This window comes from Micrasema longulum, unplaced genomic scaffold, assembly GCF_059751315.1.
Source record: "Micrasema longulum isolate JH-2025_06_02 unplaced genomic scaffold, ASM5975131v1 h1tg000731l, whole genome shotgun sequence".
Lineage (NCBI taxonomy): Eukaryota > Metazoa > Arthropoda > Insecta > Trichoptera > Brachycentridae > Micrasema > Micrasema longulum.
In genome coordinates this window covers 47199-70095 of record NW_028277926.1, presented here as the reverse complement: position 1 = coordinate 70095, position 22897 = coordinate 47199, and the positions used below count along the sequence as shown (strand labels likewise).

The window sequence follows — 22897 nt, the reverse complement described above, 5'->3', positions numbered from 1 at the left end:
TGTTTGCGTCCTTATGATTTACCCGAATATTTTATTTTGTGGGCCATTTCCAACGAGTTGTAAATAACTCACTAATAGAAAATGGGAATCAAGTAGGGGTAGAGTTGGATTCGAACCATGACCCTTTAAGGCGTGAGTCCGAGACACGAGCCACTAGTCACGGGACCACAACCCGATTAATTTTTATTTACCCCAAAATATTTTGTTTACTTGCATGAATAAATGCGCGTTTATTTTCACGGTAACTTTTATCAATATGTGTTCCTAGTAAAGTAGTAAACTAATGACACACACTACTCCCTAGATGTCGCTACTGTGCAAGTCTCACGACGCGAGTTGGCGGGGCCATCAGAAACGGCGACCATCGCAAGGAACTGATATTCCAACCAGAAAAGAACATACTTACATTAAAACACAAAAAGATTTTTTAATAAATAATTCTAAATACGTTTTTTAAGTTCGTTTTTGCTCCGCTGCGAGATAACCCATTTAGACGTACCACAGTGTACTTATGGGGTGTTTCTTACCGATGAGAAACCGTTTTCATGCTCGCAATGTAGTCATTTCACCCGTGAACTGCAATATCTCGTACCTCAAATTGAAACGCACTGAAAACTTAGTTGTTAAATCCTACGACTTCCATAAATAATTTTTATTTGACATTTCCTCGAGGTTTGAGCGTTTTATTACAAGCATTATTATTTTCGCCAAAAAACCTGCGTTTTGCGTGTTTTATGTGGGATACAAAATATCTATACCAAAAAATTGTGATGTCACAAAATATCGTATTTAAAATATGTAAAAATGTGTAAAAAAATAACTTAATTAGTTTCTAACTTCATAAAGTATTAAAAATTATTGAATAATTCAAAACGCTTTATGGAAACTTCACTGAAACAAGAAATCAATTTGAAATCAGGTATATAAAATTTATTTGAAGCTCTAACTGTGCGGTTTTCTTCTGAACTGAATAATTTACAGTTTTAGGTATGTGAGGATCCAACTGAAATACATCAATACAAACTAAACAGCCAGACAGCCTTCAAAGACTGAAAAGTTTTATTTAGTAAAGAGAAGAAACAGTAAAATGGCTACATAGTGCAGAGCCAATTCATAAATATAAAACAAAATTATCTCATATATTTTATATTTGAAGCACTTGTGGTGGTCTCAACATACCCCGCCATCGCTCGAAGTAGGGTTAATGGATCCACCCTGCAGGGGCTTGGAGAAGCGCGTTGTTAGAGCTTTTCAGGCGTTCCCATAGGCGTCAGGCTCTTTGGCGAAGTAGGGCAGCGAAGGTGTTTACCCGTCCAGCAGAAAAGTAGAGTTAACAGATATTGGTCTTTCAGTATCTCTGCAGGTATACCACGCCAGAAGCTTTCCGCTGTTTCATTTAACTTCATTTTCATTCACTTTCACTTAACACAGTAGAAATATGGGATTTTCTGTTGATTTTATTTGATTAAATAATATTTCCATTTATCATTGTATTTGGTGATTGCAATATACTATAACGCTGAGAGGAAGGATTGAATGAAGACAATAATTACTTTAAAAATTTGCATGTGTTATATAATTCTTAAAAAAACATACGAATTGTTCACAAAGGTATTTAACCTACTTATTAGCTTTAATCTTAATATAACAACTTAATAATTAACTTAAATTTACCCGGAGATGAAGACGTAGTGAATGACCCTTCGGGTTCTTGAGCAGCTAGGGCACCAGCGGAGAGTGGGTGTTGCACAATCTGGAGGCTGCTGAGATCTAGACGGAGATCTGGGGTTGGATGGCTTCTCGAGGAAACGTGGCGTCTTCTGACTTGAGGGTTAGCACGGCGGGGGTGCTAGGCTGCGAAGGTGGCAGTGTTGAGTCCTACGCTGCTAGTAGGTGGAAGCTCTTGGCTTAAGATTGGCACGTCCTCTGACTTGAGGGTGCTGAACTGCATCGGTGGCAGTGTTGAGTCCTACGCGGCTGGTAGGCGAGATGACTTAGACGTGGCGGCGGATGGCCACGTATTTCGTCCTGGCAGACTGGCCAGGGAAGTCCGGAGACTGAGAGCAAGCCGAACGGCTGAGTGCTTGATGCCAAGTGTCTCCTTCGGCGACGTGTACAGATTATATATGTTTTTTATGGCCACGCCTTTCAGCGTGGCGCTCGTCTGGATCTGCCAATAAGGGATGTAAGATCCAGGGTAGGTACCACCCTATTGGTAAAGGTGACGCCTATATTTCAGCAGTGTTGTCGGTTCCAGAACGAGATTTCATAATTCTACTAAGTTTAATTTCAATTATATAATATTAAAACTCTATATCATCTTCTTAATCTTAACTTTATAATTTTACTACTAACAACATTGAAATAATCAAGACATGGTATTATAACTTACAATATCCTAAGTACTTACTCGTAATTACAATTTTATTTTAATATTTTTATGATTTGAACAAATTAATTATATGACAAACAAGCTTGAAAAATATTTATAAAAATTAACATCGATGTTAACTAAATAATAATTGTAAGTTCTAAGAATTATATTGACAATAATATTAACAATATTATTTTATTTGTGTATACACATTTTAAACAGTAAAATACAGAATCTCGATAAAATATAATTAATTGACGTCAGCATAAATGGAATTATAATATCAGATAAAACAGAGCAATGTCACTGAACTGAAGGTTATGTAAGGCAGAAAAATATTTTACATTGGAAGAATTGAGAAGCATTCTTGTTAACAATGAACTAGGAACTAATTGATAATTATATATAAATTTATAAATTATGTATTTACGATATTATATAAAATAATAATTACTAGTGGTCGGCCCGCTGTGTCACTTACGAGATGAGATACGGGTTCGATTCCCGATACCGGAAGAGCAGTAATTAATTTATGTAAGTGGTACGAGTACATGCATTTTATTTACGCTAGTCCCTAGACCGAACCGAAGCGTTGGAAGGATCATCTTGCCATCATATAGAAACGACCGGAATATATGTCGACCGCGTTAGTACCCTATGCATTTTTCTGTACGCAGATAATCCGGGCTTAGTTTCTCACGTTCCGGAGACGGGAGTTTAACATTTTATGATGGGGTAGGATTAAGTCCGGTCCCTTGAAAGAATTTCGGGATTTACTTCGTTTTACGGAGTCGTGTTTTATTGACCTCTGTTAATAAGTTCCAAAACCCAAGTATTTACCCGTGGCGGGTTGCAAGGAATTTGCTTAAGCTTTCAAAATTTACCAGAACGCACGTGTATAATTCTTATCATTGTCGGTACCCTTAGTTTAACCCCGATTTTGTTCGGCGTTCGGGGCTACAAATAATTGCCTGAAGGCAATTGCCCTGAAGGGCTAAAATTATAAAATATTGGCCTTTGAGGCACTATTTCACTCTTTCGGAATAAAGTTATAAAATATTTGCCTTCGGGACACAATTTCAATCTTTGGGCGCAACATCAATATATTTGTCTTTAGGGCTACAAATATTTGCCTTTAGGGCTACAAATACTTGTCTTTGGGGCTGAAATTATAAAATATTGGGGCTTAGGGGCACTATTTCACTGTTCCAAAACATCCCAAGATGAAGTTATAAAATATTTGCTTTTGGGGAAAAGTATTTATTAACAACATTTTTTTAAGTCTTCGGGCGCAACATCAATACATTTGCCTTTAGGGCTACAAATATTTGCCTTTGGGGCTGAAATTATAAAACATTCTCCTTCGGGGCACTATTTCACTCTTACGGGATAAAGTTATAAAATAATTGCTTTCGGGGCACAATTTCAGTCTTTCGGCTTAATATTATTAAATATTTGCCTTAGGGGCGCAATTTAGTCTTCGGTTTCAGCTTTCGGCGGAAATTTTGATGAAAAAATTGTAATGTTACTAAAAGAATTGAGTTTTTATTTTACATTTGTTTATTTCGGACCAATTACATTACATTGATTTTTTTGCCAAAGTGTGATGTGTAACGTGAAATCTGTAATATTTTACCTGAAAAAGTTAAATACATAAAATATTTAATACCGTCATATATTGAGTTATTCCGGTAAAATAGAAGGTTTGAAAAATATTGAACTGGCGCCTAAAGCGTAAAACTGATCACCCTATCTTCCACATGACAAAAATATGCATACACGCTGCAATTAGTGCCAAAACAATGCCCTATGCATAACTGGGTGCGGATCGGGAAAATATGAATTATAATATTGGGTATTTTTTAAAAAAAACCTATTAATAGTACATCTCGTGCCAACATTAAAACATAAAAGTATAGTAAAAAAATATTTTCTAAAAATTTATGCACCCATATTTGAGAAACCCTGACTGCCACGTACTGTTGCTTGACTATTTCTTAAAAGGTTCATTCAGCGAGATACGCTGCTCCGTGCGGACCAGATGGGACCATGCGAAGAGACGAAATGCGCAATATTTTGTTGTATATGAATATGAATAGGTACATTGGGGTAATTTCAGGCCCCTTCGGAACCAGCGTAATTTTTTGAGTTTCAGTACGGTAAAGGTTAATCTCTTTTTTTTGTATGTGCGACGCATAATTTAATTTTTGCCAAAACACAGTTTTCACAGTCCAAAACAATGTCATCTTCAGAATGTTCTTCTAACCGAGAAGATATTTTTCGTTTCTTAACTCTTTTCTAGTTGGATGATGTCTAAAGTTTATCATTTAGAAAGTTATAAGCATTATGGAATAAATACGCACTGAAAAGTTTAATCTATTCAATAATTATTATTTAGTCTTTTTTTCTAACGTATTTTATGTCCAACTTGTGGTATAGTGGGTAGAGCGTTTAGTTGCCGTATATGAAATAAACGTGTTATTCAGAAAAAAAATTCACGGCAATGTTTTGTGTAAATGCGGAAATAATTTATACGTACTTCTAAAAACAATTTTGCAACAACAACAATAATAAAAATCTAAAAAATGAATAAAAAGAAAACAGTTTTTCTCATGTAATTTGTATATAAATACAACAGTTTGGTTTAATTATTTCCTAATTAGATCAATCCAATGCTTTTTTGTAAAATCCCTAGTTAGATAGAGTTATGAAATAGGTTTATTCGTGTAATATAGAAATTGGCACGTCACACTCTAGGTGCATACAAAGGCCATTGGTGTGGCAACATTGTGTTCTGTATAGCTGGCAACATTTCCTAATTACCGCCATTTCGTGTTCTGACAGTTCTTAAGGTATTGTTATCTTCATAAAACAAGCGTATAATCCCCAGTTTAACGTAAATCGCTCGCCACCAATAAAGAAGAAACATTCGGTAGGTAATTTCCATAAAGGGGAATGTAAATAAGAGCATTATTAGAAATCTAATATTACCTACGTTGCGGGATTGGTATAATAATAACATTTCTTTACGTTTAGATATTGTTCATCAATTATTTGCGAACTCAATATCTTTGAAAAAGCAAAAAAAAGCATATATTCCATTAAATGGACATATTTAATTTAATCAAAATTATAATGCAGTTACTTACTTTTTGCAATAATTATTCCTATAAGTTATAATAATTTTACCAATTTTGCAATTGACATTAAAAACTCTTTAATTTTATGAATTCAATAATAGTTTTCCTACAATTAATTAAAGAATCGTTAAAGCTACCAATATCAGCGTCACTTTCTACATAACTGTATAATCTTAACATGCGTGAGGTAATGCGTTATAGTGCGCCATAATATTGTTAAAGTTTGAAATATAAAATGTACCATACGATCACTATCGACGACTGGGAAAATAAGAGGTACATTTTCTAAACTATATGTACTGGTGGATTTTTATAAGCTGGCGCGTGCGCTATACTTACACTTACGCATTGTGTAGTATCCGTGAATAAGCCCATGGTATGACATCGGACGGCATACGCATTATGAAAATAATATTTGTCTCTCGCGCTCAGACGCGCTTATGAGCGTGACATAGACAACTATTGCTTTATTAGTTGCTAATGATATGGTAATACAACATACACAGGATGCTTCTGCGTTCGTCTAAATTTCGCCGCGATTCTTAATAGTAAAAATATAATAATATGTACAAGTATTCAGTTATGGATTAAGAACACTGGTTTGTAGGTATTTTCATTTAATCAAATCATGAATAGGTCGATTATGTAGTGATGGCGTTTTCACAAAATTTACACAAAAACATTTTGAATGTACAGAATACTTATTTTTAAAATCTTGATGTTATATATTGTCATATTAAATGTTTGTAAAAATCTCTTTAGGATTAAACCGAAAAAATATCAATTACTTGAGAAAATGTCATATATTTACGAGTATTTATTTTTAAACAAGCATGTTTTTTATTTAATATTTTGTGTTCATCATAATAATAATTAATAGAGTAATTAAAATGCACCGTACAAATAATATCGGAAAAATATGCATACTCACTTATTGGTTATTTATATACTTAAATAATCTTCACAACCTCGCATTCTAGTTCTAGTAATTGATTATATAAATAAGATAAATAAGGACTATAATTAGTAAAATGCAAAATTAAAAAAAATTAAAACTAATGAAACAAAGTATTTTAGTAAATTAATATTACATTTTCTTAACCCATAGTTTTTTAAATACACAACCCTCTAATCCAACACCGAATTTTAAAAAAAAGGTAGCACATTTGGTTAAAATTTAATACAACGTTTTTTAAATCAACATCATGTAGATTTTTAATTCGTTAGTGTGAGTTTTCTGAACGCGTCAGCTTAAGTTAAACCACCAGTAAAATCAGTATTTCATTTAAAGATATAATTATAAAGATACATCAATGTTGAAATTATTTTCTTAGAAAAAATGTTACAGGTGTACATTTTCAGGTGATTGTTATTCAGAGAAAGCGTGGTCTTTGTATTCAAGCAGAAGACTATGGAGCAGATAAAATTTGCTCTAGTCTGTATCAAGTCTGAACCGGGGACTGACCATGTCCAAGAAGATATTCTCCATATTGGGGAAGTGGCGCCACATCCCTACGGAAGCGAGGAACCAGGTTTTGCCACCGTGAAGACTGAACCGGAGACTGGCGATATAGAAGGAGATTTTCTCCATACTAGGGAACAGACGCCGTGCCCTTACAGAAATGAAGAGATGCGTGTTGCTGCCGTAAAGTCTGAACCGGGGACTGGCGATGAAGAAGGGGATATTCTCCATAATGAGAAATGGACGTCATGTCACAGAAGTGAGGAGACAGGTTTTACTTCCGTTAAGGCTGAAAGTTTATTACACACTGTGGAAGGGGTGCCATTTCCCTGCAAAAGCGAAGAGTTAAGTGTTGCTACCGTAAAGGCTGAACCAGGTACCAGTACTGAACAAAAATATATCAAAAAGGATGATATACTGAACTTTACAGAATTTGAAATTGATTATCCTTACATAAAACAAGATTGCCTGGAATCTTCTCGCGATACAGAAGGTAAGAAAATATTTATAGCGTCTCCTTCCATTTCCATTCTAAATCAAATTAATGATCGATTCTTCGATCATATTAAAATGGAATTTATAATATTTAGGTAAATGACAGATGATTTATTAATTAATCTTTCACCACGCCTCGTGGTAACTATACCACTAGGTCAGCGCGTTTATTCGACTTTCGACATGGATGACTTGAAATATTTATTTGAAACAGAGTAATAATTCACTCCCGCTTAGTGGGAAGACCTTTAGCTCTATGGCAAAGAACAAAAGCGTTTCAAATTTTTGGTTAGATTTTTAGTTTAACAACAATCGTGTAACGGGTGGTTTTGGTTTGCGCTTGCAATTCTCGACTAAGATGCCTATGGTCCGTTGTATTGTAAACTGTATATTGCTTTGTGTTTAATAATCATTTAATAGTTTTTGTCCGTATGGGCTCCATTACCCAGCGGCGTATTATACTCTTAAGTTTAAAACTGTGTTTTTGTAATTGAATATTTTATTGTCTCTGTACTGGCACCTGAAGCGTAAGACTGATCATCTTACCCTTGTGTTACAAAAAATAATCAAGATACTCTGCGATTGGTGAACCTATGCACTTTTGCGTGCGGAAAGGGAATTATGATGACACTGGTGACCTTGGTGGTGTAGTGGTTAAGGTGCTTGAGTCACACACGGATGGTTCCGGGGTCGATTCTTGGTGAAAACACAAAAAAATAGTGATTTTTCTTAAGCCGGGGTGTTCTGTAATGTAATTTACCACTGTGGGCCTGCTGGCCTGTTGTAATGTAAAATAAAGAGTGAATCGGGTTGTGGTCCCGTGACTAGTATTGCGGACTCACGGATCAGAGGTCCGGGGTTCGAACCCCAGACCCTAATGTGAAGAACAAATGACAACTAAGTCAAAATTATTATTTCTGAGATAATCGAAGTTTAAAGTTTGTAACGAAATAACTTTTTTATATACAAAACATTACCAAACCAACTTGAAAAAATGGTAAATTGATCTTTTTACTACATTTTGTTCAATAGTTTAATAAACAAAAACTGAACTTTCAGAACATTTTTTTCAAAATAAAAGTGGATTGACGTGACTAGTGCACTTTCGCTGATACATAATACCACAGCAAGGAGTTCAAATTGAAGTCACACTGTACTTCTATAGTCACTTTGTGAGGAATGTTGTTCTTTCTTTTATTAAAAAAGTTATGTAATCAATTTATCTAATGTACAGTACCTATTACAATAGGTAAAATAATAATTAATTTGTAAAAAGAGAAAAGAAAGAAAATAATAATTGCCACGTTTGCCCCTGAGTGAAGCACGTAGACATCACTTACTAGACATCTCCAGGATATCATGTCGCCGACCAACTATCTCACCTTTTCTCAAGTCAGTACTGCTCCATAAGCTCCGCTGAATACATCCGAAATATTGTTATTGATGGCCCACCAGCACGGCGTCCCTTATCCCTTGGTGCTTTTTCCCTAAACGGATTTATTTTATATCGACTTATTACAGAAAATATCCTGACTTGTAGTATAGATAGGACTTAGTGCGTTTTTGCAGATTGTAGAGAATATTTTCAACAGTATAACCTTATTATTAAGTCCAAACAGCAAAATGACTAAGTGCTTTTTCGCAGAATACCCACGAGTATTCCCAAGTCTTTTGTTACTCTTACTTGATCAATAAAATTTATGTAATAGGAAAAAAATAATGAGTTTTCGTTTCTAATAAACATTATGATACTACACTTGTCAACATGAAAAAAAAGTAGCTTTCATAACATCAATCATTTAGTCTCACAAGGTAAGATTGGAGAGTCTGAAAATCACTAGTAGAGGTAACGGTCTTCGAGATTTTCAGATCATCGGAAAATGAAAGAACATCCACTCCATCAAATATCGATACAATGTCATTCACAAATAAAGAAGAGAATACAGGACCCAGATGAGAGCCCTGAGGTACTCCACTAGTTGCACAAAACTGATGCGAGCTATAACCGAATACTTTTACCGAAATTATGATAAGTACTTGCAATCCATCTTGGATATTCTTAATCAATGTATAATTCCCTCAAGCCTTCGCCGGGGTATATAACTATTACGCTGATGTTGGCTCAATGCTTGCTCTTAGGTTAATATTACAACTTTTACTTTTCAGATACTACTAAGTTGCCAGCATTATCTCCAAAGTGTAACAATCTACCGTCTCACAGTGCAGAACCACTACCAGACGGTGAATATAAAACAAAACAGATGAATGATAGTAATGAATGGGTGTTGCCGAATACTGGGGTGAAACCCTTTTCATGCTTCCACTGTAGCTATACATGTTCAAGAATGTCTTATTTAAAAATTCACACGTTTAAACACACCGGCGAGAAACCGTTCTCTTGCTCGCAATGTAGTTATACATGTTCTCAAAAAAGTCATTTAAGAACCCACGCGATGACACACAGTGGCGAGAAACCGTTTTCATGCTCACAATGTAGTTATACGTGTGCACTAAAAAGTAATCTCAGAAGGCATATTATAGTAACACACAGTTGCGAGAAACCGTTCTCATGCTCACAATGTAGTTATATATGTGCTCTAAAATCTAAATTAAGACAACATATTATGTTGACACATTGTAGTCAGAAACCGTTTTCATGCTCACAATGTAGTTTTACATGTATAAGTAGATCTCATTTAAAAGTTCACACTTTAAAACATAATAGCGAGAAACCGTTCTCATGCTCGGAATGTAGTTTTAAATGTTCACAAAACGTTGTTTTAAAACGTCACATGTTAATACATGCTACCAAGAAACCGTTCTCGTGTTCGCAATGTAGTTATACATGTACACAAAAAACTCATTTGAGAAGGCATACGTTGACACACAGTGGCGAGAAACCATTTTCATGCTCAAAATGTAGTTATATATGTGCGGTAAAAAGTAGTTTCAGAAGGCATATTACGTTAGCACATAATGGCGAGAAACAACTAGATCTCATTTAAAAATTCACACGTTAAAACATACTGCCCGTTAAAACCGTTATTATTCGAGGAATGTAGCTTTAAACATTCATCGAACAGTGAATTAACCGTTGCTTGTTGATGCATACTGGCAAGAAACCGTTCTATTGCTCACAATGTAATTTAACCATGCTAAAGAGAAACTGTTTTAAAACGTCCTATCGCCTGTGAGCATGCAATTCCTCGTAACCCCCATTAGTAAACGGTACAGAAAATACACAAAACTCAAATAAAAAATCCCACCACATCAATGAAGTTTTCTCGTTTTTGAGCTTTTAAATAGACGCTTCATTTTTTTCGCCATGTTTTATATGGGGTACCAAGTATCTCCCCCAAAAATGTGATGTTACGAGATATTGCATTTTAAATATATTCCAAAAAAAATCAACTAAATATCTACATAAGTATATCGAAAGCATAAATAACATACAAATGACAAGCAGAATGTAAAGCCAACTTTTTCTGTTGTTAATGTTAATACTGTTGTGTCTTTCTCTTGTATATAAATTCCTCATCCGTCGTTGGAACTGTGGCCATTCAATATATTCCCTCTTTGTTGACCTCTGTGTTAGACCATACTAATCATTGTTTAAATAAAGTTTTGTTTTGAATAAGCCATCTGGACTCTAATCTATGGCTCTTCTGTCAGTTACCACAAGATTGTTGACCCCTTTTTTCGGATCTGATTGATGGGCTACACGTAGGTGTAGAGCGGAATTCGAATAATCTTTGAAAATGTGTATCGGTCGCACATTTCTAAACATAAAAAAGTTATACAGAACGGAAATCGTCATTCGGCAAATTAATCTCGGAGTTTTTACACTTCATTTCAATACAACTGTGCACAGAGGCTCACTCCATTTGAGTGTGACCCTTTATAAAGTTTTTTGTTATTAGAAGTTATTAGTTCATTCGCCTTATATTAATGGTGCAACCTTAACAGCTCGAAGATCCGTTGTATGAATAGCAAAGTCAATCAGTAACATTTGTATATCTGAGTAATAATTCGCTCCCGCTTATAGATAAGCCATTTCGCTCCATTGCATAGAACAATAGCGTTCTAAATTTTTGATTTAATTTTTGTTTTAACAACAAGCGTTGTATTGCTGTATAGCTACTTTAGCTAACTTCGTGGTGCGTCGATGCTTCTTTCCCCCCCTCTCTCGCCAACCCAGTAGCTAGTAGCTACCGTCAAATGGGGTGACATTGATCATGAGGTGACTTTGACTAGCGGAAATGTTAAACTTCATAGAAAGAAGAGCCATAAATGCGTATGGAGAGAGGACCAGGGCGTATATACTCCCTCGCATAGTAAAGAGACTCCCGGACGAAATAAAAAATAGTGATATGAATAAAAACAAAGTAAAATTGGTTTTAAAAATATTTTTCTTAAATTCTAAGTTTAGTCTATAAAAAAAAAAAAAAAATTATAAAAAATGGGGAAACCAAACAATTTAAAACAGTGTAAAAAAAAGTGTTTGTTTATTATTTTTTATATATTTCGTTTTCAAAAAAGACTTGATTAACTTGTATTTAATTTTTTTTAAACTTTTATTTTATCGATATTTTTAAGATTTTTTTTTTAAAATATTTTATGTAAACATTTATTATATTATGTTACAAAAATGTTTAAAGAGAGAAATCCCTGCAAAAAAACTGCTTCTGCAGTTTGGCGGGAATTTAAAAAAAAAATTGTTTTGAATTTAAAAAAGAAAAATAAATAAAAAAAAAAAATAAAAAAAAAAAATATTATTCTCATTTGTCTCTACAACATAAAAATCCCTCAAAATTGATAACGGCTTTTTTCTGTATGGTAATAAGGAATACGCCTCAAATAAAAATGTCACATAACTTAATTTCAAGTAAGATTCCAAAAAAATTGTGGTTGAATTGTTAAGCTATTTTCAAATTAATTTATCAGTGTTAGGCTAAAATATTATTTTATCAGATGTTTATTCAAAAAGAAAAGTCGTTTAGCATAATTTGCAATGTTTTGACATTATTGGTATATCAGTAAGTGTCCATTATTATAATTGTTTGCGTATTTGAATTTTTATTTAACGAATAATCAGAGATTTTCTAAAATTGATAACTTTTCTACATCTTTGTTTTGATGCAAGCGACACAATTCGAGTTTGTTAACATATAGACTCTTTATTTATTTATTTCATTTTTCTATTTAATCACCGTAATATTTTTTGAATTCTTTGAATGATTTATATTTCAATAATATTTTTTTCTTGTTTATAATTGTTGCGAAACGAGACTTACCATTTTCACTTCAAAACACCAGAAACTAGAAAAAAATACCTATTGTATTTATATAAGATTGTTATTGGTAGATTGGAAAGTTCATGCTGTTCGAGTCGTGTAAAAATTCGTGTTTCCGTAATGGCTGACCCAACCCAAAAACATTCAACATAGATTCGTTCAAGAATAATGTGTCCTTCTTTAACTTACATAATATCAAGAATGTGCAGGTTGTGCAACAGTATTGAAAGCAAAGAGATTAACATTTTTGACAATGGATTTTTAGGTTTAAAAAGTGTCTACATGATGCGTTTTTATATTAATGAATGATTTTTTACAATAATTTTATCATTTGTATTTACACTGTTAGTTTTATTTGAATGTGTATTTTATTAGTGTTTACATGTGTATTCAAGATGCATTTTATGTATACGAATTAATTTTACAATAATTTAATTTTAATCTATTCTCATTTAATTTTAATTTATATTGGTTATTTTATTAGTGTTAAAATGTAGTTGATGAAAAATAAGTAGTCTCTTTTTTGTAATTCTTTTTATGTACAATACTTTTGTTCATAAATTTAACTTTAAGTGGTACTGAAATTCTGCTATATATCTTTATATTTCTATGAGAAAATACTTAGAACGCCCATCCAAGTCACGCCTATTTTAGTTTGCTAATATCTCATTGTTTTATTTTGTAAATTTATAATTGGACAATCTTCAAAACAAACGCATAAAACCATGGTGTATCAAAGCGACCCCACTCCGAGGGTTGACCTTTGATCACCATGTTTTTTTTTTTCGCTCCCAATATTCTCATTTGAAAATATCAGTTTCAATTCAATTATTTATAACATATTTATGAAGTTTTCAATTTCGAAAACGATCAATTCCGCGCTACTCTATAAAAACCACGGGCGTTTATGTAAATTGCTACCGGTGACGTCACACATCATCCGAAAACGTCATAATTGATGTCGTCACAAATAGTTTGTTTTCAGCTTTACTCAAATTAATCGACTTTTATATTTTATATCTTCCTCATTTCTCAACAGATTTTAATAAAATTAGTATCGATTGTATTGCGATTTTTTCATGTTAATTTGTAAACTAATAAAAAAATTCATGAGAACTGCCCATTATACGGATGCTTTTTTAATACGAATAAAATCTAAACATATTTTATAAATTGTTATGAATAATTTTAATGTGTGTCTGTATGTTTCGATAATAAAGCAATTTTCGGGGTTAAAAATGATTTATTTGACTTTTCTCCTCCCCCTCCAATATAATATAATTTTGTGCTATGTTTTACCACAAAAAATATTTTACTGACAGGACCACAAAAAATTACAGGTTCTTTAATCAGGTAAAGTAAAAAAAATTTTAAAAAAATCATTAAGTAAAGATAATTTAGTTTAAGATTATACAAAGGCCTTACTAAGAGAAGGCCGGATAAAAAATTCAACTACCCTGACAGTACTAACAAAATGTCAGCCTTGTTTTATTTGACAGTCTGACAGATGGTAAAATAATCGAATTCTTAAATAATATTATTTGTGAATTTGCTAAATACACATGAAATGTGATCCACCCTATTCCCTTTTAGTCCCAGCAGTATTTTGACACTTAAAAACGACACCACAAGTCGTAATTGAATTTGAATCGGCAGTTGCTTACTAAGCTACGTCTACAGAGTAACTAATAACTAAAACGTAAAACTACTCATTTATGAATAGTTTAATCGGCTCCAGTTTGATGCGCATACGCGGTTTCTGTGTATTCATCTAATCATTTTTGTGGTCACGGGACTTAATTCCAAGACGACTTAACTAATTGTATTAAATTATTTTCTTTTGATTTCATCTCAACGCTCCCGTTAAAAATTAGTAGTTAGACAGAATTTATAAAATTGTTTTTCCGTTATATCTAGAAGTTGGCGTGTCACACTCTAGGTGCGTACTAAGACCCGTAGCTTAGCAACATTGCATGTATTTTGTAGGGTTGGCAGCATTTCCCAATGGCCGCCATTTTGTGCTCTGACAGTTCCTAAGGTATTGTTATCTTCATAAAACAAGCGTACAATCCCCAGTAAGGTGTACATTCGCTCGCCACCAACTAAGAAGTAACATTAGGTAATTTCTAAAAATAAGACTGTAAATAAGAGCGTTGCTAGAAATATAATAGTACGTTGTAAGGCGGTGTTTGTCCAACGTGATCAAGGCGGTGATTAAATGCGTAAACATGTCTATAAATGTTCCGGTATCTTTCATTGTGAGAAGGGGTAGATTATGGTTTTATTTTATTTTTGGTTTAATCTATTTTGGTACTCTAACAATAAACGGTACTGTTTTTATTAATGTCGCATGTACATGCGACATTAATACAATAATCACGATTTTTACGCTTAGATATTGTTCATAAATTATTTGTAAACACAACATCTTCAAATGAGGAAAAAAAGTTTTAGCCTATATTTTTTTAATGGAGGAGGTGTGATTCAATTTCAATATTATTGTGTAGTTATCTGCTTTTTGCAATACTTATTCTTACAAGTGATGACAATTTTACTTAATCAATATATGGACCTATTTAATTTTATAAATTCAGTTATAATTCTATTTTTTTATTATAGCTAAATTTTTACAATTCACTTTCTAATGACCTAAAAAATATACAAAACATATTCGTACTTAAAAAACACCTAATTAAAACAGTTCTTACAGCCCGTGTGACGAGTGATATGTGATGTTATTTTATTTAAACTATTGTGTTGTTATATATAATATCCCCTCATACCAGCACTTTTGCTGTTTGGGAATATTTCGGACAAAAAAAAAATGTACCTAATGTAATATGTACAGTTTAAAAACCTTGTATTTTGTCATAAATAATTAAATCTAAATCAAAATATTTTAAATATCGTTAAAGATACCAATATTAGCATTACTTTCAACATAATTTAAAAAATCTTTACATACGTGATAATGCTTTAAAATGCGCCATATTATTATTAAAGAGTAAAGACATCAAATTTGCTGTACGGTCACAATCACCGACTCGGAAAATTCAGAAGCACTTGTCCTTAAGTATGTGAACTGGCAATATTACAATTAGTTATGTTATTATAAAGGTACAACAGTGTTAAAATTATATTTTAAGAAGAAAAAAAAATTACAGGTGTGCATTCTCAAGTGATCGTTCTTCAGAGAAAGCTTGGTCTTGGTATTCAAACAGAATGGAGCAGATAAAATTTACTCCAGGCAGTGTGAAGTCTGAACCAGGGGCTAGCGATGAAGAAGGAGATTTTCTACATACTGGGGAAGGAACGCCATGCCCCTACAAAAGCGAGAAACCAGATGATGCTACTGTGAAGGTTGAACCGGGGTCTGACAATGTAGAAGATATTCTCCATAATGGGGAATTGACACCATATCCTTACAGAAGTGAGGAGACAGGTGTTGCTACCGTGAAGGCGGAACTAATAACGGAGCATGTTAAAAGTGTTGTGCATACCGGGGAAGGGTTGCCATTTCCCTACAAAAGTGAAAAGTTAGGGGTTGCTACCGTGAAGGCTGAACCGGGGTCTAGTACTGAAGAAAAACATATTCAAAAGAGTGATATACTAAACTTTACAGAAATAGACATTGATTATCCTTATATAAAACAAGAATGTTTGGAATCCTCTCTCAATGCAAAAGGTTAGAAAACGTTCATTGTGTCTCCTTCCATTCCCATTCTGAATTGGATTATCGAGTGAGTTTATTTCTAAGTAAAACACGATAAACATGCCTTTTTGTACCTTATGGCGATTAGGTGAGAATTTCACCCAAAATATAATTTACAACATTCAAAATAATAGATGTAATTTTATAGTTATTTCCTCGGGTGTTTTATATTTTCATACAAAGCAGTCACTCTTCGTGGTGTATTGAGCGCCTTTGCCAACCGTTTGTCTCAGGTTCGATTCCCTAAATGGTTGACATGAAATATTTGTTTAAAACGGTGTTTTTTTCACTGCAATACGCTGATGTTCCTGCTCGTTGCCAAACATTTTCCCAATATTTACCCCAGGCTAATAATATGACTTTTACTTTTTAGATACTACTAAGTCGCCCACATTATATCCAGAGAGTATCAGTCTATCGTCTCATAGTGCAGAACTTCTACCAGAGGGTGAATATAAAACAAAGCAGAAAACAACTTGTAATGAACGGGTGTTGCCGCGTACTGGGGTGAAACCCTTCTCATGCTTACAATGTAGCTATACATGTTCAAGAAAACATAATTTAAAAATTCATATGTTCAAACATACTGGTGAAAAACCGTTCTCATGCTTGAACTGTAGTTTCAAATGTTCTCAGAACAATGTTTTAGTTCGTCACTTGTTGATACATACTGGTGAGAAGCCGTTCTCGTGCTCGCAGTGTAGTTATACATGTACCCAAAAAGGTCATTTAATAAGGCACACGTTGACACACAGCGGTGAAAAACCGTTTTCATGCTTACAATGTAGTTACACATGTTCACTAAAAAGTAATTTTAGAAGACATATTATGGTAACACATAGCGGCGAGAAACCGTTCTCGTGCTCACAATGTAGTTATTCTTGTGCACTGAAAAGTAAATTAAGACGACATATTATGTTAACACACAGCAGCGAGAAACCGTTCTCATGCTTAGAATGTAGTTTTAGCTGTACGAGTAGATCTCATTTGAAAATTCACACTTTTAAACATACTAGCGAGAAACCGTTCTCATGTTCGGAATGTAGTTTTAAATGTTCACAGAACATCGTTTTAAAACGTCACTTGTTAATACACACTGGCGAGAAACCTTTCTCGTGCTCGCAATGTAGTTATACATGCACACAAAAAAGTCATTTAAGAAGACATTTGTTAACGCACAGTGGCGAGAAACCGTTCTCATGCTCAAAGTGTAGTTATGTATGTGCACTAAAATGTAATTTGAGAAGACATATTATGTTAACTCACAGTAGCGATAAAAAGTTCTCAAGTTAGGAACGTAGGACTTTGTATGTTCATGGAATACCTAGTGATTTAAACGTCAGTTGTTGATACGTACTGGTGAGAAACCGTACTCATGCGCACAGTGTTGTTACAACGTACACACACTAGTCATAAAAAAATTCACGTAATAAGACATTTAAGCGAGAAACCGCTGTCGTGCTCACACAGTCTAATTTTATATACATAAGAAAAACTTTTTGAAAACTTCATACGAGTATCTCCTGTGAACATGCAATCCCTTGTAACGCCTCAAGAGTAAACTGTTTAAGTTACACATAAAAAGAAAAGAAATCATATTAAAAAAGACGTCTATCAAATAAACTTTTTCTGATTTCTTAGCGCTTTGATAGATGTTTTTTTTTTGTCAATTAAACTGTTTCATATGGGATACCAAGTGTCTTCACAATAATATGTTTTATTTCGAGGCATCGCATTTTAAATTAGTTCCAAAAATAATTTGAATTGAAATCGTTTTGTAGAGCAAGAAACTAATTTATTCAACACTATGCATTTTCTTCGATTAAAAAAAATTATCGAAAGCATTAATAACATACCATCATGAGGTACAATATGAATACAAATAATTAAGTATTTTCTAATTCTTGTCTATCTATTAGTAATTTTATTAGCAATGGAAAAATCAGATAATTCATTCGCCTAATATTAATGGTTCAACCTTAACAGCTCGAAGTTCTGATGTAAGATAAGCAGTCAATCAGAAACATTTGTTATGTAAAATAAATATTGATGTATTAGATTTTTTAACATTAGGGATGATAACAATTAGCATGCTTTTATGCTGCCGAGAATTATATAAATGCCATTTAAACATCTTGTAAATTTACTATAAATTAAAATGTTATGACCATACTGTGCATCTATATATTTTTATATTAAAGTGACTTCGGGGTTTAAGTTTATTAATTTTTTGACTTAACCCCCTCCCTCCTACCCCGACGATTTAGTAATTAAAATCTTATTTATAATTTCATTATTTAAAAAAAAGTTGTTATGATAAATCTCCACAAATAGAATAATGTAAAGTACTAATTTACTGTCGCTCTCGCGTTCAAAATATGTTTAAAGTGCACAAATTGTAAAAACTTTACTGTATTATGTTTATTTACAAACAAAATACACGGGAAACATTTTTTTTTTCGTGCTGCCAAGAGTGGGGTTTAAAATAGCACCTCAGGCAGATATTTTATCGATTCAGAAACCGCCGTCAGGAAGTCCACTGGATCACCAGGGTAGCGTCTCGCCGGGCTATTCTCGACAATATGCTGGATATGCCTTATCTCTTGACCTGGCAGAGAACATGGTGCAGTCTTAATTGGGTTAGATACGGCACCGGGAGATAAACGGACAAGATGCACAGTGGAGGGAGATACCCTCACCGGTTTGTGACGGTGGAGCCAAAAGGCAAATCATTGTTACATTGCACGTCGATTCACAAAAATTCCTTGGATCGATTTTTCTAAAATCCACCAGAAAAATTTAAATTCACAACTCTCAAAATACGAAAGTGACAACCATTCTTATATTGGGAAATGGGAGAATTCTTACCTCCTTCAACCGCCTTATTCTTCAGTTAGAACACTAAAAGTAAAAAACTATGGTATGATGAGGAAATTTGATAGTAAAAAAGTTTTCTGGCATGCGGTAAAAATCAAAGCTTTGAATTTTACGGCAAAGTATTTTAAAGTTATACTAAAAAAATAATTAAACTCGTAATGGCGAAACTCGTTCTATTTTATTATATTTTAAAAATGTCTTCATAACTTCGCTGTTAAAATTGATAGTCATAAATTATTTTAAAATAAATATACACGCTTATCCAGTAGTTGACATGTCACACTAAAGGTACGTCTAAAATTATTATACTGGGCAACACTGTTTGTATTCTGTATAGCTGGCAACATTATCCAAAGGCCGCCATTTCGTGTTCTGACAGTTCCAAAAGTACTGTCTTCTTTATAAAACAAGCGTGTAGTTCCCAGCTCAGTGAACATTCTCTCACCATCAACAAAAAAGCAACTTGAGCTGGTTTTTCTTATGTTTTATACCCTAAATTAAGAACTTAGAATCTAATATTAGGTTTCGGGCCGGGGTTTGTGCAACGGCACCGATGTTTGATTAAATCCTTAAACATGACTATAGACGTCCCCGTATCTCTTGTAGTCGGAAGATGTAGAAAATTGTGTTAAAATTACCTTACAAAAATAATGCTCAAGTTGATCATCGTGTTTATGTTCAGGTGATCGATCTTCATAGAGAGGGTGGTCTTTGTATTCAAGCAGAAGACAATGGAGGAAATAAAATTCGCTTTAGTCAGTGTCAAGTCTGAACCGGAGACTAGCGATGCTGAAGATATATTCCATACCGAGGAAGCGGCGCCGAGTCCCTACAAAAGCGAAGAGCCTGCTGGTGCTCCCGTGAAGGCTGAACCGGGGACTGGCGAGATAGAAAGAAATGTTATCCATGCCGGGGAAGGGGCGATATTTCTTTTCAAACGGGTAGAGTTAGGTGTTGCTACCGTGAAGAATGAACCAATGACTCGGGATGTAGAAGATATTCTCCATACTGGAGAAGGAGAGCCAGGTGTTGCTACCGTGAAGGTTGAACCGGGAACTGAAGATATAGCAGCAGATATTCTCCATACTGGGGAAAGAACGCCACGTCTCCACAGAAGCGAGGAACCAGGTGTTACTACCGTGAAGGCTGAACCAGGGACTGACGATGTAGAAGAAGATATTCTCCATACTGGGGAAGGGACGCCATGTCCCTGCAGAAGCGAGGTACCGCGTGTTGCTACCGTGAAGGCTGAACCGGGGACTAGTAGTGAAATCAAGTACACAACGGAGGGCGATAAACCAATCTTAATGGAGATTGCCATTGAATATGATGATATGAAACAAGAACGTTTGGAATCCTCTCGCACTAAAGGTAGCAAACTGTTTTTAGTGTATCTTTGCGTTTCCGTTATGAATTGAATTGTGGACAGAGTTTATTTCGAACGGAAACATTATCACTGTTTGCATGCATACAGTAGATAAGAATATGAGATGTACCTGCCTTTTCAGTTTTTTTTTATGTTCTATGAAAGATGGAATAAAATATCGTTAATCTAGACATAAATGACACGAACTTAATAGGAGTTTTGAAGTATCTCCAGTATCATAATAAATTTCTTCTCGGTTTTGCTCAATCAATTAAGGATTCCTTTAAGCAATCGCCATTACAAGCACGCTGATATCCGGTAACGTTAGCCCAATGCTTCTTCCCAGGTCAATACTCGTATTCATATTATTATGTTTATTTTTCAGATACTACTACGTCGCCAACATTATCCCCGGAGATTATCAATACACCATCTCAAAGTGCAAAACAACTGCCAGAGGGTGAATATAATACAAGACAGAAGAATACTTGTAATAAATTGGTGTTATCAAGTTCTGGCGTGAAACCATTCTCATGCTCGCAATGTCGTTTTACATGTAAACATAAAAGTCAATTAAAAATACACATGTTTATACATACTGGCGAGAGACCGTTCTCGTGTTCACAATGTAGTTATACATCTGCACAAAAAAGTTACATAAAAATTCACATGTTCACACATACTGGCGAGAAACCGTTCTCATGCTTAGAATGTAGTTTTAAATATGCACAGAAAAGTGAATTAAAACGTCATATGTTTACACATACTGGTGATAAACCGTTTTCATGCTCACAATGTAGTTATACATGTGCCTATAAAAGTTACATAAAAAAACACGCGTTGACACATACAGGTAAGAAACCGTTTTCTTGCTCACAATGTAGTTATACATGTGCACATAAAAATAACATAAAAAGACACATGTTGACACGTCATTCTAGTAAAAAACAATTTTCATGCCCACAATGTAGCTATATTTGCTCACGAATTTGTGATTTGACGCGTCACGTCGGCGCTAAGCATGCATTACCTTAAAATCCCCAAAAGTTAACTGGTTAAGAACACAAAACTATTTTTTTAAATTACAACACCTCTATTAAATAAAGGTTATGTTAATTTATTTTTAAAAATATGTGTGGAAATTAAAAATAAAACTAGTTTTTGAGGTTTCTTCATTATGGAAGCAAATAATATTAAGTCATCCTATTTTTTTTTTGTTATTAAATACAAAATACCCGTTGACCAAAATCACATGTTTTTTTAAAGATGTCTGAAAAATAAAACAAAAACCTATGTTGGTTACATTATGGAAACGCATAATTAATGTTTGTTATCTGAAATCATTCTGCTGTATATTGAAATAATGGTGACAATGGGTATTTTTTGTTTTTTAAAATTTTTTATATGCGTATAATATACAATGTGTATGTTAAACCGACTGTATTATTGTCATCAATGTAAATGTTGCTATATCTGTGTCTTTTCAGTATTCTTCTGTCAGTGGAATTGTGGCCATTCAATATTTTCCCTCTATCGTGGCCTCTGTGGTAGACCATTGTTAAAAATTAGTTCGATTTTGGTTAAACTATCTGGACTTAATTCTATAGCTCCACTGTCGGTTACCACATTTTTTTCTGTTTTTGGATCTGATTGGTATACTACACAAAGGTGAAAAACGGAGTTTGAACTATCTTTAGGACATTAAAAAAAAAATAGTAGTTGAAGTAATACTGACCTTGTTTATAATGGTACAAGATTTATATTTTACAAGTGAATTTTGTTTTCTGGCTACCTAGATTTATTTTTTTATTAGTTCATACATATATTTTTACAAAAATGGCACAAAAAACACTCTGGCAAATTCTGCTTGTACTAGGAGTAGGCTCAGTAGGTATATGAAGGCTCGGCAATACAGAAATATTAGTATGCCTAATGTTGCAATCGGTTCCTATACGGGCAAATGCCTGTTCTAAGAAACCGATTTGTTGCGATACCCAAGTAGTGTTGGGAAAGGGAGGGAATTTTGACCTTGGACCTTTATAGAAACTTCTCCGCATTTGCTTGATGACGAGGAAGCCACGGAAAACTCATTCAAGAGAATCCTGACTATTGATAGACATCAGACTTCTGTTTCGCTTAAAAAGAGGACGGTATTTTGTGTCCTGTTATTAATTTTT

At 33.9% G+C, this 22897-nt stretch overlaps 1 protein-coding gene and 2 long non-coding RNA genes across 3 annotated transcripts; all 3 read left to right on the top strand.

Moving 5' to 3' along the window:
- Positions 1–5216: 5216 nt before the first annotated feature.
- On the top strand, positions 5217–10878 carry LOC148279326 (uncharacterized). Its single transcript, XR_015822919.1, has 3 exons — positions 5217–5306; positions 6877–7469; positions 9638–10878. It is a non-coding gene; the product is annotated as an uncharacterized LOC148279326 (long non-coding RNA).
- A 3895-nt stretch (positions 10879–14773) lies between these two features.
- On the top strand, positions 14774–18697 carry LOC148279325 (uncharacterized). The gene is made up of 3 exons (XR_015822920.1): positions 14774–14884; positions 15930–16450; positions 16851–18697. It is a non-coding gene; the product is annotated as an uncharacterized LOC148279325 (long non-coding RNA).
- A 1057-nt stretch (positions 18698–19754) lies between these two features.
- LOC148279324 (uncharacterized) lies at positions 19755–22154 on the top strand. The gene is made up of 2 exons (XM_088230119.1): positions 19755–20725; positions 21106–22154. Exons 1-2 carry the CDS (start codon positions 20086–20088, stop codon positions 21753–21755), a joined length of 1290 nt encoding a protein of 429 aa, XP_088086245.1. The 5' UTR covers positions 19755–20085; the 3' UTR covers positions 21756–22154.
- Positions 22155–22897: the final 743 nt, after the last annotated feature.